We start from the raw sequence: 17,307 nt of genomic DNA, 5'->3' as shown, positions 1-17,307 counted from the left end.
CTATTTTCCATAGAGATCTCACAGAAGAAAAAACACTCCTATATCACTCCTTTCCTAAAAAATATACTTAACAAGAAATACTAATTTTGGAAGCGGGTAAGCAGTCCCCTTCTCGAAAGCCTCTCCAGGCTGCATAGCAAGGCATGCATCCAGTTGTTCCAGTTATACTAACTAAAAGCAGTATATGCGCTGTTACTGCGTAACAGTATGGTCTGAAACATGACCAAAGGTGTTAGGCTGCTGGCAGAGACAAGGCTGGGGCAATCAGTGCTTGATGGCTTGAAGGCAAGAAAGGAAAGGGCACCACAGCCTGGCAGCTGCTGCAGCCGCTGCCAACTGCAAGAGGACTTCATCAAGGGTGGGGGGCACAGGAGATCCAGAAAGCCACCAGAGGCTGCAGAGCACGAAACTCAGGTTTGGGGCCCTAATTGCCCCAAAGCTGTCCTGGCTAAATGCAGCGATCTGGTGGGGAGTGACAACGGCCCAGACACAGGCAGCCACAGGGAGCAGTCTCTTCCCTCAACGTGAGTCCCTCAGTGACACACATCTTCAAGTGCTGACAGCCAACGCCGAGCTGAACAAGGATCTCTCAAATCCGATCCAATGTATGTAGATGATTCAAGCCTTGTCTGGTCTTTTGCTATTTTCTCCTCCATTGCTGGCTTAGAAAGTCCTGAATAATCTCCCTGCTTCTCTGTCCAGACTGACCCCTTGCATTCCAGTTCCCCGTCATAAAGACCCTTTTTCTGTTCTCCAAACACCTCATGCCTGTCAGATCCCCTAACTGAAGTCCAGATTCAGTGTCATATTCCCAGAGGACAACTTACCAAGCTAAGCATGTCATTCAACCGTCCCAGCACTGCCTTAGGAGCACCACTGCCACACCCATGCCCTCTTCTGTACAGAAACCAGCTCAGAAAGCACAGGCCATGGGGAGGCAGGACTTGGGGGGTAATATCATTAGCAGGGCGCCAAAACCCTGGCTGGGTGAGGAACCTTCCCCCTCCAACCTCCCAGCTGCTCTGCCTCCTGCTAAGAAGACCACCCCTCCCTATGCTGCTTCTTTGTAAGAGCTTTAAGGTGAACCCCTGACCAGTGGGAGCCATTTGGAGGAGTGGCAGCAAACTGGAGGAACCACAGTGGTGTGGGGATGCCTGGAGCTCACCTCCTTACTTTTCTTAAACTCCTTCAGAGGTACACAACCTGTGTCCTAAGCTTTAGCCTTGGCCCAGTGCAAATTCCTGGGCAGGGAAGCTGACGTCCCTGGTAAAAGGAGACCTCAAACCAAAATAACTAGACATCTGAGGGGTACAGTTACTGTAAGAGAAGGGCAACAGATAATATATACAACATGAGGCAGAATGATTGGGACAGACCGAAAAATTTAATTAGCATAAGAAATATCCTCCAAGGGATAAAGGAAGAGATTGTAATACAAACCAAGGGAAAATATTAAGAAGAAAAATGTAGAAGTTAAACACAATGGATGAGATAAATAATAGGATGGATACAAGAAGAGAACAGAGGGATGCAATGGAAGCTCAGAAAGACGAATTCTCCAAGAAGGAAGAAGAAAAGAATAAAGAGATAGGTTCAGAAACACAGAAAATAATAGCAGAGATTCCAGGATCCAGATAATCAGGAATAGAAAAGAAGAAGGAGAAACAAACAAACAAAAAAGAAAAGGAGGGCTTCCCTGGTGGCACAGTGGTTAAGAGTCCACCTGCCAATGCAGGGGACACGGGTTCAAGCCCTGGTCCAGGAAGATCCCACATGCCGCAGAGCAACTGAGCCCATGCGCCACAACTACTGAGCCTGCGCTCTAGAGCCCGCGAGCCACAACGACTGAGCCCTCATGCCACAACTTCTAAAGCCCGCGCACCTAGAGCCCATGCTCCACGACAAGAGAAGCCACCGCAATGAGAAGCCCCTGCTCACTGCAACTAGAGATAGCCCGTGAGCAGCGACAAAGACCCCATGCAGCCAAAAATAAATTAATTAAATAAATAAAAAATAATTTTTTTAAAAAAAGGAAATGTGAAGAACATTGATAATTTCTTAGAATCAAAAAGAGATTAAAGACTTCAGGTGAAAAGAGTTTATAAAGGACCAAATAAGATACATGAAGACCCACACCAAACCAGTTATGATGACATTTAAGAATGCTGAGATTAAAAAAAAAAGAAAAGAATGTTGAGATTCAATGTGAATTCTAAAAGCTTCCAGAGCGAAAGAAAAAGATCCAGATTAACATCAGACTTTTCAATAGCAACAGCAAACCAAAAAGACAATGGAGTAATATTTTCAAAGCACTGAAGGAAATGAACTCTGAACATAGAAGTATCAAATGTGCGGCATAATAAAGATGTTCTTGGGCATGCAAAGCCACCGCAAGTTTGCCCCATAAAGGCTCATTCAAAATATTCATCAAGGAAGTACTCATATAAAAAAGATAAATAAATCCTGTAGGATAAGATACATGGGAAATAAAGCTAGTCAAATAACTTAGTAAGTTTTCTGGCCTAAAAAAAGGACCATAAAAAGAGAAAGGATTTCCAAAATTCCAGAATTAAAATATCAGATAAAAGCAACACACCTGGGATAAGCCCTGAGAAGAAAGAGACCCAAGGTTCACGCAAACCTACTAACAGACTTGTAGTATTAGAGGGAAAGCACAGATTTTGACCCATATAAGAAGTGAGTGGGGATAAATAAACACAAATTTGGATCTTAAGAGCAACCGCCATAACAACAAAAAATAGAATTTGTTTTTAAATAACAAGAAAAACATTTTTACCTATTAGAAAGCAGGAAATGAGATAAAATAAAAAACAAAGTATAGTAAGGAGAAAAATATTAAATAACATGTTAGAAATATGTCCTAATAAAATAATCATTGCAAGTGAAATGGATTAAACTCACCAATTAAGGACTCTCCGATTGGTTATAACTAACACATTGCCTACAAGAGACAAATACAAAAAAAAAGTAATAATAATAGAGAAAGAGGATGAAGAAAGATATCCCAAACAAATATGAACCAAAAGAAAGCTAGAGAATCGATCTGAATATCTGATAATATAGAATTCAAGGTTAAAAAAATCATAAGGGACAGAGATGGGTATTATATACCAGAAAAAGAAATAAAGCAGTAAAAGATGTGATCTTTCATAGTATGTGGACCTAACAATATAACCTCGAATAGATACATACTCTTACCTAAAGCAAGAACTGACAGAATGACAGGAAAAGAGAGAAATCAACAAATACACTTGAATATTTCAACCCAATCCTTACAGAAACTGCTAGAAGCGGCAGACAAAAAATAAAGAGAGGAGCTTCCCTGGTGGCACAGTGGTTAAGAATCCGTCTGCCAATGCAGGGGACACGGGTTCAAGCCCTGGTTCAGGAAGGTCCCACATGCTGTGGAGCAACTAAGCCTGTGTGCCACAACTACCAAGCCTGCACGCCTAGAGCCCGTGCTCAACAACAAGAGAAGCCACCGCAATAAGAAGCCCACACACTGCAACGAAGAGTAGCCCCCGCTCACCACAACTAGAGGAAGCCCGCGTGCAGCAACGAAGACCCAACGCAGCCAAAAATAAATAAATAAAATAATTTTTTTAATTTAAAAAACTAAATTAAAAAAAACAGACATATAACAGGTCTAAACAATACACTAAACACGGTCAAACAAGTAGATAAAGCGAGAGCTCTACTCCCAGGGAATATGATTCTATTTTCAACATTTATAAACAAGTAGCCATACATTAGGCTAAAATGTCAGTGAATTCCAAGGAATTAATATCACAAAGACTACCTGCTTTGACCATAAAATTCAAAAACAATAACAAAAATCAAAGGTTTTTTTAATGTCTATGACTAGAACTTAGGTGAAAAAGAAAAACATAAGGGAATATTTTTAAAAAATATAATTGAATGACAATGAAAACACAACCTGTCAAATTTGTGAGACACAGCTCAAGCATTACTCAGAGAAAAATTTATATTTTAAACGCATTCATTCCTCTGTTCCCTCTCTAAGGCTGAAATGAGCAAGTGCTTCCCTGAAAGTCACCCAAACAGAACAACGAAGCAGTAGGAAAAACTCTCACAAAATCTACAAATATCTCTTTGGTGGCCTGCTGGACGTTTGTCCCCAGGATTCATTAGAGATAAATATAATGCTTCCAACAAATAGAAACCTAAAGGAAAGAACCACGTCAGGCTCACCTTTATTTATAGGTTCCCAGTAGGCCAAACTATTAACCAAAGAATACTCTATGTCAGGAAAAAATAACATGGCCTTGAACACTACGAAAGCCCAGACCCTTGTGATCACTCATTAAATTGGATGTAAAAATCAACAGACTGGGATCAAATCTCCTAAGTATCTACTAAGGACTGGGCACCACTGCTTTCATACCCACCCCTCTGGCACCAAGAGCGAGCCCTTCCCACCCTGTGAGATTAAGTACTTCCCCCCCTAGCCAATATTGCTGCCACGAGGATAAAACATATTTGCACAAAAGTACCTGATAGGGTAAGTCAGCCATCCTTAAATAAGTTTCCATTTTCAAACAGAAAGGAGATAAACTGGGGACACCATTGTTAGGTCTTGCAAACTGATGCAAAATAATAGCATCTTTGGAGTCAATCTCTTGCTGTTTCCTGTCAAAACCAAAACAGAAAAAAAAGAACAATCCACGTGTTACACATGCAGTTCCCTTAGTTCCTTAGAGGCCCCTGCTGGGCTGTAGCTCCTCAATGGACAAGCAGGTCTGTTTGTCACAGGGGCTTACCTCACCAACAAGCACTTAGAGGGGGAAGGCTTGGTCAAAACACAAGAGAACCTCACAAACTCTGCTATTACCATAACTGCAAGGGCTCAGGAGAATAACATGTCAACCTCTTTCTGGTACCTGTGGCCTATGGGCAGGATGTGTACTTTCTGGTATAGGTCCACCTCTTCTCCAGCTGGCTATGTCTACCTGCCAGGGACAAGTTGGATGGCTAAAAAGAGATATTCTGTGCTTACTGTGCATCAGGCATTGTTCTGAGGGCTTCATGGGTATTATCTCATTTAATCTTCACAATAACCTTTTGAGGTAGGTACTACCGTTATCCATGTTTTGCAGATAAGGAAACCGAGGCACAGAGAATAAACTTGCCCAAAGTCCCATTACTAGTAAATGGCAGAACTTGGACTAAAGCATGTAGTCAGAGCCTATGTTCTTGACCACGAGGCTGTACCATGAAACAGTCTATTCGTCCACAGGACCTCGGAATAACAGTGCAGATTTGCTCTGCCACGACTCAAGTCTGCAGGGAATCTGAGGCTCTGTATATTCTGGTCCCTCTTTCAAACTCTCCATGCCCTCACCTGACCTTTCACCTGTGGTGCCGAGGAACCTGGCTTCTGGTGCTCTCTCCTCCTCTCTACCTTCACAGGTTCCCCACTTTCACCACACAGCACATATCCCAGTACCCCTGCCTTTTCCCTTTCTTCTGTCTCAGCCACACATCTATCTTTTCCTTTGGCTACTTTTCTGGGTGGTGAGGACTTCCCTGGTAGAGTTCTTCAATAGCCACCACGTAGGAAATCAAACACTGGATTACACTTATGGATACCTGGGGTCAAGTGCAAGCCCTACTTCCTATTGGCCACGTCACCCAAGACCTCTCCTCCTCTCTCATTTGGAAAGTGAGGACAGTACCAATTCTGCCTCAAGTATCACGAGAACTAAATAAGATAATTTCTGTAAACATTTGGTGAGCTTTCACGCATTAAGTGGTGGACTTTATTCTCATTCAAAGAGACACGGTCTTATCCCCTTAAACTACAAAATCTCATTCCACACAGTGGCACTCATACACCACATTCCGGAACCTTTTGCAACTCCCATCTTTCACTCTACCCAACCATTTCCCAGTCAGATAAACCTCACTCTTCCTCCTTGGCCTTCCCTAAGCCTCTGGTTCCTTCACACTGTTCCTAGTGTAATCTCACACTTCCTTCTACCCAAGCAAGCAAGGGCAAGCTCTTCATATCATCATCACAACGATGCCCACTTCCTGCAGAAACTCCATTCAGTAAAGCACACTCTTTTGGAGAAGTTTACCACCAGAGCGCCCTTTCCACTTACAGAGTTAAGAATGACTAATTTTGAAAATACCAGTCAAAAGAATAAAAATATTTGCCACCTTCTGGCAATACTTGTTATAAAACAAAGGTTTTCACTTAGATGAAATGTTTGGGAGGTCAGATACTAAAATTAAGATGCCACTTGGACTATGTTTCTAAAAAGTGCAAACTGTAGCTTTGACAATTAACTGACTTTGTCCAGTCAAGTAATTCAACTCAGAGTGGTAATTTCATGTAAATTAGCCAGGCAAAAAATTTAAGAACTGAAAGAGAGGAGATAAATGTAAAATCCCCTGCTCCACTGGCCAGAACAATCTAATTCTGATGGTTAACTTGGGCCATGTCATAATAAGAATGGATGTGACCAGCATATGCCAATGACTTTGTGTACATCATACATATTAAATTATTTCATTCTGATAGTACCACTACAGAGCAGATATTGCTATAGTTTAAATTTAGAATATTATATCATACTTATATTTTACAGTAGACAAGGAAACTGAAGCTCAGAGAGGTTAAATAACTTGCCCAAGGAATACCAATTTAAGATCAAGTTGTTAATAACGCTAGTTCCCAAGCTCTTAAGCACTTCGACTACAACAAAAGTGGGCAATACCTCAGTTAATTTTATTAAAGTAGCTGGTTTGACTCAGACCACGCAAACCTGGAACTTTCTGATGAAAGTCTGTAATAATTAACGATGGCCATCTTTTATTGAATGCTTACTATAACGTCGAACTCTGGCTAAGCATTTCACATGTGTTAACTCATGCAATCACCCCTGTGAGGAAGGCTACTATTATTATATCCATTTCACAGATGAGAAAACTGAGTAACCAAGCTTACTCTCAGGTCCAAGGTTACATGGTTGGTTAAAGGCAGAGTGAATTTGAACCCAATCTGGCTCTAGAGCCCTCCCTCCAGGTCAGGAAGCTCTCTCTGTAATTTAAGACCAGAGGAGCAGGTAATCTGGACAGCTACATTTTATAAAGTGCCCTTATAGTGAGGACTGTCTAAGAGAACACCTGTCAAGCAGCAAGACTAACCCCTACGCCCATGGTGAAGGACATCACAGATGACCATGCCTCTGTGTACGGTCGATGGGCTGTTAGTTTATAGAGATCACGTGACCCATGGGCTGCTCTGATTCCCTAAGTTTTCTAGGGCAGGCTGAGCCCATGTGCCTAAAGTACAAACAAGCTATGGGTATCAAGTCATTCCTGGGTCATTCAATTTACAAACAACAGATTTCCAAATGCTGGACTGAATTAAAGAGAGCTTGCAAGGCTCTCTCCACTAGGGGAGGATAAAGTAAAGGGCTGGGACTCTATTTCTTTAAAAATACTGTGATGGGAAATATATGAGTAAAATCCAAAATACCTACTTTGGTTATTATACTCATTAATTAAACTTCCGAAATAATTCTTACCTGGCAACTTTACTTTCCACTCTGGAGATGTACCCATAGATTAAGGTTAAGTCTACGCAGCAGGAAATCCAAGTACTGTGGTGAAGAATATGATTGCCAGTGAACTCAGACAGCGTGGCCATTTCAAGATGGATTTTCCATCCCACATATTTCAGATTGTTTTGTGTTTTGCCTAAACTACACAGACAATTGAAACTTAGATGTCCCATCAAGTGAAGGTCTCTATCGTGTAGCCTGCAAATCCCAGTGCCACATTTTCCTTGGTCTTCTTCCCCTATTCCCTCTGTGCCCCTAGCGGTTGTCAAAAACTCAGGTCTGTGCCACAGACTTGTCTTCCCTGAGCAATGCCCCAGTTCGCTTCCTCTCCGCCATCAAAACTTATTCCAGAATTGGTACTTGTTAGGAGAAAGTAGTAGAAGTGCGGGCTCCGCAGACACACATTCTCAGATCTGAATCTGGATCCTACTACTCTTACTACGGGATCTTGGGTGAATTCCTTAACCTCTCTCAGACTGAATTTCCTCATCTAAGAAATGGAGATCAAGCATTCAAAGGCAGTTGGCAGTTGCGAAGGTTAAATGCAATCACATAGGTAAAGCACTTCTAAGCAGAGCCACCTATTAAGGGCTCAAAAACAGGCAGCCATTTGGTTATTATTTGCATTACAACAGGGTTTCCCAACTCAGTGTAAACATCTGTCAAGAAACAAAAGTGAATAAACCAAGGATTAAAAACACTTTTTCAGATAAGTGTCCAAGTGGTCAAGGGGCTCTTCTGGGTGCAGAGACCACACCTACCAGGGCGTGGCCTGCTCCCAAGGTCAACTCTGAGCTCCCCCATCCACCTCCCCATTTCTGCAAGGTCATTTAAGCAAGTTTGAGACTCAGTCCTGTAAAGCTGTGCCTCACTCCCTCCTCAAAGTGGAAGACTGGTGAGAAGCCACATGGTTCGGAATCCTCCAAAGGCTTTGGACTGGCATATGAATTTCAGAACAACTGGGTTACCATTTCAAGCACTGCACAAATGTTTTCGTTTTCCATATGGCTTGAAACCTAGCTTGAAATAGAGTTCTAAAACTGGAAAATATATAAAATAATCTAGAGAAATAATTCACTTAATTTTTCTAATTTGGTTCAACTAGATTCAAGACACTGTGCTAAGTGAGAGAATTCAATGATAAGCTTAAAATGAAACTTCCCAATTATGAAAGACAATACATTTCCCCAGACCTAAATGATTTCCACTCTCTCGGAGACTAAAAATATTCAAAATACCTGTTAGGCTGCTACAGTGTCCTCTTGGAATCCCTGCAGGCCTGTTAGAGGTCACCTCTCACTGTCTTTGTTTATAAACCTATTGTGTAGGATTCCCCCATGGGAAGAAGACATGAAGACACATTTTCTCACTCTTTAGAAAATACTGGCCAAGAGGGACATTCTGAGCTATTGAAAACTGCTCTTTGCTGGTCCTCCCCCCAGTGACAGAGGGCTCAAACACATGAAAATTTTAACCGTAAACTGGAATATCAATTAGCCAAACCACTGGTCCCGGCAGCCTATGGCACTATTCTACTCAAACAAAGATCTCGTGTCCGGCTGGATGTACCAACAGCAGGGGCCTCCATTTTCTGGTATTTCCAAGTCAATCCTGTAAACATTCTGCGGCAGGCAGCAGAGGCAACTGTTTAGGGCCTGGGGCAACTCCCATGCAGGCCCACGTGCTAGTTCAGTCCTCTGGATCTCCTCCTGTTCGCACAACAATGGTATTTAAACCTGAAGCTGGTGCTTAGCTTTAGATACCAGATTAGCACATAACCGGGTTAAGGCTGCATCAAAATTGCACACTCCGCTGTGCATCCCTAACAGGGACCCGGAGGTCTCTGAAGCTTTTGCAATTTCAGCCTTTTGATGATGTTGACACTTGGGGACGGACAGTGGAGAACTAACCTTTAAGTAAAAGATAAGGTTAGTGGTTAATATCCCAGCATTACCATCTATAAACAAATAGGGCATTGCCTAAAAATGTAACTTAGTATTTCTGCAGGACCTAATTCTATTGTTGCAAACACACTGCAGTTAAGATCAGACTATTATGCTCCATAACAGCCCAGAGAATTCTTGCGTTTAGCACCGAATGATAGGGAGACAAGTGTTTTTCCCTCCCAGTACCAGTTTAATTCTCCTGTCAACTCCAAACTGCCCCTCACGGCCAGGTGACCACGGACTGCCTCTGGCGAAAGGGAAGGACAGGACTCGGGCGTTTGGGCGTTGTGACCGAGGGGCTGGCACGGCTCCCCTCTCGCGCCAACCCTGCCCTGGCCAGGTGTCCCTCTCTGCGCCCCTGCGCGGGGCCCTCTCTCCGGCTCACCTAATGACCAGGAGTTCGTGGAGCAGATACGCAGCTGCGGCCAGCAAAGCTCCCCCGGTCAAGTAAAGGGTTTTCTTCCACCAGGGATCGGAGCCCAGCCCTGCCATGATCCCACCGTAATCCTGCAAAGGGAAAGCGATGATGTCCCCATAAAAGGAGAAGGGCTCCTCGGACCCGGCCCACCAGCCGAAGAAGGAGACGCTCTGGTTCCAGCTCAGATCCACCACGCACGGCCTGGACGAGGCAAAGCCAACCCCCCAGTGCATGCTGCGCGGCTGGCTGCGGGCGCCCCTCCCAGGGCCCGCGCCGCCCGCATGGGAAGGGGCCGGCGCGGCCGGGCGCGGGCTCAGCGGCGCACTGGCGGTGCGGGCGGCGCGGGCGGCAGCGACCGAGGCGGCGGCGGAGGAAGAAGGAGGGCGCGGGCCGCGGGCGGCGGGCCTGGCCGGCGGGGCCCCGGGGCCCGGGGCGGCAGCGGCGGCCGCCGGCTCCCCCCGCAGCGGCCTCTCCGCGCCGCTCTTTGTGTCGGCGCCGGGAGAAGGCCGCGTGATGTCATTGCTCCCTGGGGCAGGGAAACAGAGGCGGGATAAAGTCACCTACCCCGCGCCCTGCCCCCGCCCCGCATCTCCGCGGTCCGGCGGCCTCCGCCCCGGCCGGAGCTGCAGGGCTGGGCGAGCCGGGCGGGCTCCGCGCCTCCAGGCGGCACGGCCGGGAACGGCTCGGCGCGCGAGGGCAGGGCTGCGGACGTGGCTGGAAATGCGGCTCCCCCCGGAGGAAGCTGCAGTCGGGCCCGGATCTCCGTCCCCCACCGCCACCCCCGGCCCGTCCTCCGCCTCCGCTCCAGCCCCTCCCGCAGGCGCGAGAGCGGGGCGCGCGCAGGACTCACCTGCGGCCGCGCGGAGCTCGGGCAGAGACACCGCCCAGCGCGAGCCGGGAACAGGGGCCCGGACAAGGTCGCGAATTACGTTGCTCCGGCCGTCAGGAAAGCGCTGTGTCTTTGCATAACTCATAAAAACACTTATCACATTACACAGTTACCTAAGTCTCGGCAGTGTGCCCACGGAGGGATGTCTGGTTTGATAAATAACAACAAAAATGTACTCTAGAGCGATTTCCCCTCCGACAGACGCAGCCCAAGTCCTAGTCTTTCCCCTTGGAAATCATTACCAGGGAACTCAGGGAATGTGGGGTGTTGCTGTTGTTTTTCCTTTCCTTTTCGGTGCAGAAAATCTGTCAAACGTGGATGTGTGTGTTTGTGTGATCAATTTTATTCCCTTTAACATCATTTTTAATAGTTCCTACGTACAAAGAATAGGGCCGTGCTTCATACAAGTGCATGATGTACACACAAATTTTAGCAAGAGCATGGATAGTTTAAAATCGTTTGAAGGAATTGAAAAAAAATTCAAGTGGCGGGGGGGGGGGGGTCGGCGGTTATCACTCTTAAGGTGAGAGGATGGATATAGGAAGCCTCCACGCGTTTGCGTGAGAGAGCCGACATTGGAGTGAAGGGTGACACGCCCTTCTACTTCCCCTGCCGCCCTAGCCCCTTAGAACAGGCAGTGAAGGCGGTCATACAGCTAATAATGTGGGGCGCGGTGCCAGCCCCCACCAGGTAAGGGCAGCCAGGCTGGCGCCCAAGCACCAGCACATGAGGGGTCTCAAACACCCCTGCAGACGTTTATGGGACCTCTCAGCAAGAAGCAGAGCATGCGGTTGGAAGTGAACCTTCCACGGGCACGTTGCAAGGAGTGGAACCCAAGGGCCTGCTTCAGAGACAGAGGTGGTCACCAGACTGTCTTCCGGGGAGAGAGAGCAGGAGGCCACATAGGAAGCAGAGTGGACAGGTTTGGGATCCGAACTAAAGGCTCTGTGCAGAGAGGGGGCAAGAAGCACTGGCACCAGGGATTCTCCATTGTTCTTCCCCCATGGCATCCGCCTATGCTCCCTTTAAATGTTGAGCCAGTATTTAAAGAATATCCGTTTGTACCTAATTATTGGCCTGAGTGTCTAGGTCCAGCCATGAGGACCTACTGAGATGGTATGAAGACCTGGGGAGCCAGAGTGAGCGTCTTTACTCCACCCCTCCCACCACCACCGCCAATTCTGAAAGCCTTGGCGTCATAACCATGACATTAGCTCCAAGCTAGAGGCATCTTGTTATTTTTATTTTTTCAAGAACCTTGTTTTACTAACTATTGAGGTATTACAAGAGAAAAAAAAGGGGGGCTAATATTTATTGAACACCTGTCTGTCTAGTGATGATACATTTTTCAGTAACTCGCCAAAACAATCTGTGTTAAATAACTATTGGCATCCCTATTTTACAAATGAGAAAACTGAGGCTCAGAGAGGTAAGTTAACAAGCTCAAGTCCCAGAGCTAGGTAATGATAGAGCCAGGATTCAAACCCCATGTGTCCCACACCAGCAGCCCTTTGGGCTTTCTACCGCCTACAATGGCTCTCATCCCAGGTACCAGTGCTGGAGTGCTGTCTATGGTATTTCTTCTTTAGGCCATCGGTCTGTGGCTCAGTCTTCTGAACCACGTCTAAATCCAATGACTACAAAGCCTCAAACGCCTGCCTGTTATGCTATCACCTTTTGAGAAAGGTAGATTTAGGCCGTTCCTTTACGCAGATATTGCTATGCCTGTGTCATGTCACTCTGCAGCCTGGCCATAATGATATAACAAGGGACAAATAAATCAGTGCTTCCCAAACTTTGTATACATATCATCTGAGAATCTGCCACAATGATCAAAAGGGACAATTAGATCAGTGTTTCTCAAACATTACTGTGTATACAAATCACTGGGGATCTTGTTCACATGCAAATTCTGACTCAGGAGTTCTGGGGTGAGGTCTGAGATTCTGCATTTCTAACAAGCTTCCAGGTGAAGCCAGACCACACTTTGATTATCAGTGGTCTAGAACACTAGCTTATGAGGGGCATCAAAAACTCTGCCCCAGGGCTTCCTTGGTGGCGCAGTGGTTGAGAGTCCGCCTGCCGATGCAGGGGACACAGGTTCGTGCCCCGGTCCGGGAAGATGCCACATGCCGCTGAGCGGCTGGGCCCGTGAGCCATGGCCGCTGAGCCTGCGCGTCCGGAGCCTGTGCTCCGCAACGGGAGAGGCCACAACAGTTAGAGGCCTGCGTACCATTAAAAAAAAAAAAAAACTCTGCCCCAGAGTGGCATGTACATATATACACTACCCAGTGTAAAACAGCTCATTAGCGGGAAGCAGCCGCATAGCACAGGGAGTTCAGCTCGGTGCTTTGTGTCCACACAGAGGGGTGGGATAGGGAGGGTGGGAGGGAGATGCAGGAGGGAGGAGATATGGGGATATATGTATACATATAGCTGATTCACTTTGTTATAAAGCAGAAACTAACACACCATTGTAAAGCAATTATACTTCAATAAAGATGTTTTAAAAAGAAAAAAATGAAGCACACACAAAAAAATGAAAAACAAAAACTCTGCCCCAAAGAGACAGAACCCCATGTTGGATGGTTCCTAACCAACCCAATTAAGTCACCATTCTTGCTGAGTCTGGACACTAGACACACAGATAAAAGGGTTGGGGCAGCAGTAGAATCGGAAATGGAAAGAAAATGAATCAAGACTCAAGAAAAGCAATTAGAACAGAGAATAATGCATATGCCTTATGAGAAGTTGATCTGATGCTCAAGTTCTAGGAGCTGAGGGCAGAAGCCATGGGGCAGGAGAGGTGGGGTAGGGCCTTAGATGGAGAAGAGGGAGAAGACGGAGTATCCTGGGAGAGTAGTGACATCATGGCACCTTTTTTCAGGAACCAACACAAAGAGCATAAACAAGTGAATAAAATATTTTATAAGTTTCTTTTATCCTGGACAACATTTTCACAAGAATGTTATACTTCATGCTTCAAAATATAGCTTAAGAGATTTAAGATCCTGCTCTTGTAGTAATAAGTGGATGTGGGGTTCACTGGTGGCGCAGTGGATAAGACTCCACGCTCCCCATGCAGAGGGCCCAGGTTCGATCCCTGGTCAGGGAACTAGATCCCACATACATGCCACAACTAAGGAGCCCTGGAGCCACAACTAAGGAGCCCGCCTGCCGCAACTAAGGAGCCTGCCTCCCATAACTAAGACCCAGAGCAACCAAATAAATAAATAAATATTTTTTTAAAAGGTGGATGTGATGTTAGCATTATTGCTGGTTTTATATAATGCAATTTAATGTTATTTTATTAAAATATCTCTGTATTATTCAAAAAATAAAGTTTACTTGATAATGTTACCCTGAATTTTACTGTAAAGCTTCTGCTTTCTTGGCTTGACTTGTGGAGAAGAGATCTAATACTCCCCTACCCAGATATCCAACGTTATAGCTGGAAGCTTGTTGTCACCATAAGGTGACTTTGCCTATCTACTTTCTGATCCACTGGACTTGGGCATTTTATTAATCAGTATGCAACACTCAGAAAACATTTCCTGAAGATTGACTTGATGCTAAGAAAAGATATTCAAATAATAACCAGGCTCAGATAAGTGAGGGGCAATTAGGAAGGTGGGTCATGAAAGTGTTTGGAAGATTTTCAGCTTGGGCAGTGCATTAGTGTGCTAGGGCTGCTGTAACAAAGTACCACAGACTGGGTGGCTTAAATAACAGAAATTTATTTCCTCACAGTTCTGGAGGCTAGATGTGTGAGATCAAGCTGTTGTCAGGGTTGATTTCTTCTAAGGCCTCTCTCCTTAGCTTGTTAATGGCCATCTTCTCCCTGTGTCTTTACATGGTCTTTGCTCTGTACGTTTGTGTCCTAATCTCTTTATCTAAGGGCATCAGTCATATTGGATTACAACCACCCTAATGACCTCATTTTACCTTAATTATCCCTTTGAAGGCACTACCTCCAAATACAGTCACATTTTTAGGTACTGGACCATTAGGACTTCAACATATGGATTTTAGGGGGACACAGTTCAACCCCTAACAGCCTATTGAATGCCTAAATGGAGATGCCCAATGGCAACAGAATGTGTGGGTTTAGAAAAGAGCTTCGGGCCTGGGAATGAGACAGGTGGGGGTCATTAAAGGGTAGACATGAGAATGTGAGGGTGAATGCTAAGTGAGAAGAGACAGGGGCCAAGGACAGAGCCCTGAGAACACCACAGTTAAAGGATGGCCAGAGGAAGATAGGACCAACCAGGAAACTGAGAAGGAAAGAGAAGCCAGGAGGGAAGCCGGACAGATGTAGGGCCGCAGAAGCCAAGGGAAGAGGGCATCTCAAGAAAGTGTGAGATGGGATCAATTGCATCATATGCTCCTAACAAGTCAAGTAAAATAAATTTAGCCCAGCAGTGTAGACATTACTGACCTTGGCAGGCGAGCACTTTCAAGTGTCAGGGGGTCAGAAGCCAGGCTTGAAAAATGAAGGTGGGATAGTAAGTGCAGAAAACACCCACAATGAATTTGGCTGTGAAAGGAGGAAGCAAAGGTTGATCGTCAGAGAGGGGAATAAGTATTTCTCCATTCTTTTTAAAAAGGGATCACATGACATCAATAGAAAAGCTAAAATCAAAAAAAAAAAAAAATTGGGAAAGGAGTTAAAAGAAATACTCCAGTGTCAGTTGCATAGTTTTGACTATGGTAATGTAAGATGTTAAGGATGTGGGAAACTGGGTGAGGAATATATGGAAACTCCATACTATCATTAGAACTCTTCTGTAAACCTAAATTTATTGTAAAACAAAATGTTAATTAAAATTTTTTAACAATAGTCCCTTCTGAATTGCTAATGACAACACCAGATATAGATACTCCGTAGAAATTTTCTTCTCTATTGAAGTAGCATAACATGCAGCAATTCAGCCCAGTTGTTTGAGGTAAAAGTAGAAGCCTGAAAATCTCTGAAATGGGCTAATTTCACCTTTGCTATTGGACGATAGATAGGCTGGATGTAGAATGTTGGTTGGTTTTTTATTTTCAGCACTGTGCCTGATCATTTTCAAAATAAATTCATTTTTTACCCCTTAAAAAAAATAAAAAATAAAAAAAAATAAAAAGGGATCACATGCATTATTTTTGATACTAATACATAAACACAGTACAAAATTCAAAAGCTACAGAGAAGAATGCAATGAAAAGTCAATTTCTACCCAGACATCCCCACACACACACCAATGTTGCCTCCAGATGCACCCTGCTCCTTGCCCCAGATGCTGACCTTTGTGAAGGACAGCAGCGGTTGTGGGTACCCAAGCTGCCGTCATGGAGCTTGCCTGTGACGGAGATCAGAGGACTGGAGGGGAGTAAGGAAGGGATGACAAATCCTTAGTATCTTTTCCTGCAGAGTTGCCCCATGCTGTGTCTCTCTTCACGTGGCTCCCTCTGTGGGTTTCAGGAACTAAGTCCACACATTTCTCCTTCAGCCAGAGGGCTGGCAATGGCTTCCTGCTGTTGCTAGTGCTGGGGTTCTGCATTTTTGTAAATAGTCCTTTTATTAAATGGTCCTCAAAATATCCAGTTTGCATGTGCCTTCAGTTTCCTGCTGGGACGCTAAAGGATACAGTCTCCTCCTAACTGTTCCCCAGACCCCTCCCCAGAGACAAATACAACCATCAGCTTCTGTGTTTATTCCCAGAGATATTCTATGCATTATAAAAGCATTTTCTATTTATTTTTACACAAATTGTATCATTTAACTGCCTGTCCTGCACCTTACTTTCTTTTTTATCTTAAACGTAGAACTTCCAAGCTTCTTTTTCTTTCTCTTTCTTTCTTTTTCTTTCTTCCTTTCTTTCTTCATAGACTACCACAGATACATATATATATATATATATATATGGAATTTCTGGGTCAAAAGAGCCATGCATTGTAATTGTGATAGATGTTGCCATATTGTTCTCCATAAAGAGCAATACACACTCTCCATAGTTTTGAAAGTGTCTCTTTTCTCATACATAGCCTAACCACACATATTCTTAAATATTTTGATCCTTCCTAATTGTCAATGAGAAAGCAGTCTCGTAGTTTTAAATTTGTGTTTCTTATTACGTGTGAGGTTGAGTACACTTTTTTGAAAGATGCATTTGTATTGACTTTTCTATGAACTGTTCATTTTCTTCACTGGGTTATTAGTATTTTTCGTTGATTTATATGAGGCCCTAATTGAGAAAGAGAATTCTTTTTCTGTAAATTAGTTTGCAAACATTTTCCCCAGCTTGCTGTTTTTCAATTTTTTCTTCTACGACTTCTTGGTTTTCTATCATAGTTTCAAAGAGGCCTTCTCCTCTGAGTGGGATGTTCCAATCTATGGCTTCAGATGTTCTTAGGTAACCTCAGGTGTTGACCATAAAGGTATGGTAGAAGCCTCTAGAG

The 17,307-nt window shown here is 44.5% G+C and overlaps 1 protein-coding gene across 2 annotated transcripts in view; it reads right to left on the bottom strand.

Annotated features, from left to right (window-relative positions):
* Nucleotides 1–10,810, bottom strand: part of FAXC (failed axon connections homolog, metaxin like GST domain containing) — a 74,018-nt gene extending 63,208 nt beyond the window's left edge. Inside the window, exons 1-3 of one of the 2 annotated variants that reach the window (XM_065889078.1) lie at nt 10,542–10,810; nt 9,945–10,066; nt 4,536–4,671 (exon numbers count right to left, since the gene is read on the bottom strand). In XM_065889078.1, the coding sequence (XP_065745150.1) occupies nt 4,536–4,671; nt 9,945–10,051 (243 nt within the window). In that variant the 5' untranslated portion in view covers nt 10,052–10,066; nt 10,542–10,810. Of the gene's footprint in view, nt 1–4,535; nt 4,672–9,944; nt 10,211–10,541 lie in introns of those variants that run through there. The other variant, XM_065889077.1, reaches the window with a different exon arrangement.
* Between the last annotated feature and the right edge of the window lie 6,497 nt (nt 10,811–17,307).

This window comes from Phocoena phocoena, chromosome 12 (assembly GCF_963924675.1).
Source record: "Phocoena phocoena chromosome 12, mPhoPho1.1, whole genome shotgun sequence".
Lineage (NCBI taxonomy): Eukaryota > Metazoa > Chordata > Mammalia > Artiodactyla > Phocoenidae > Phocoena > Phocoena phocoena.
This window is presented reverse-complemented; position numbering and strand designations above follow the sequence as displayed.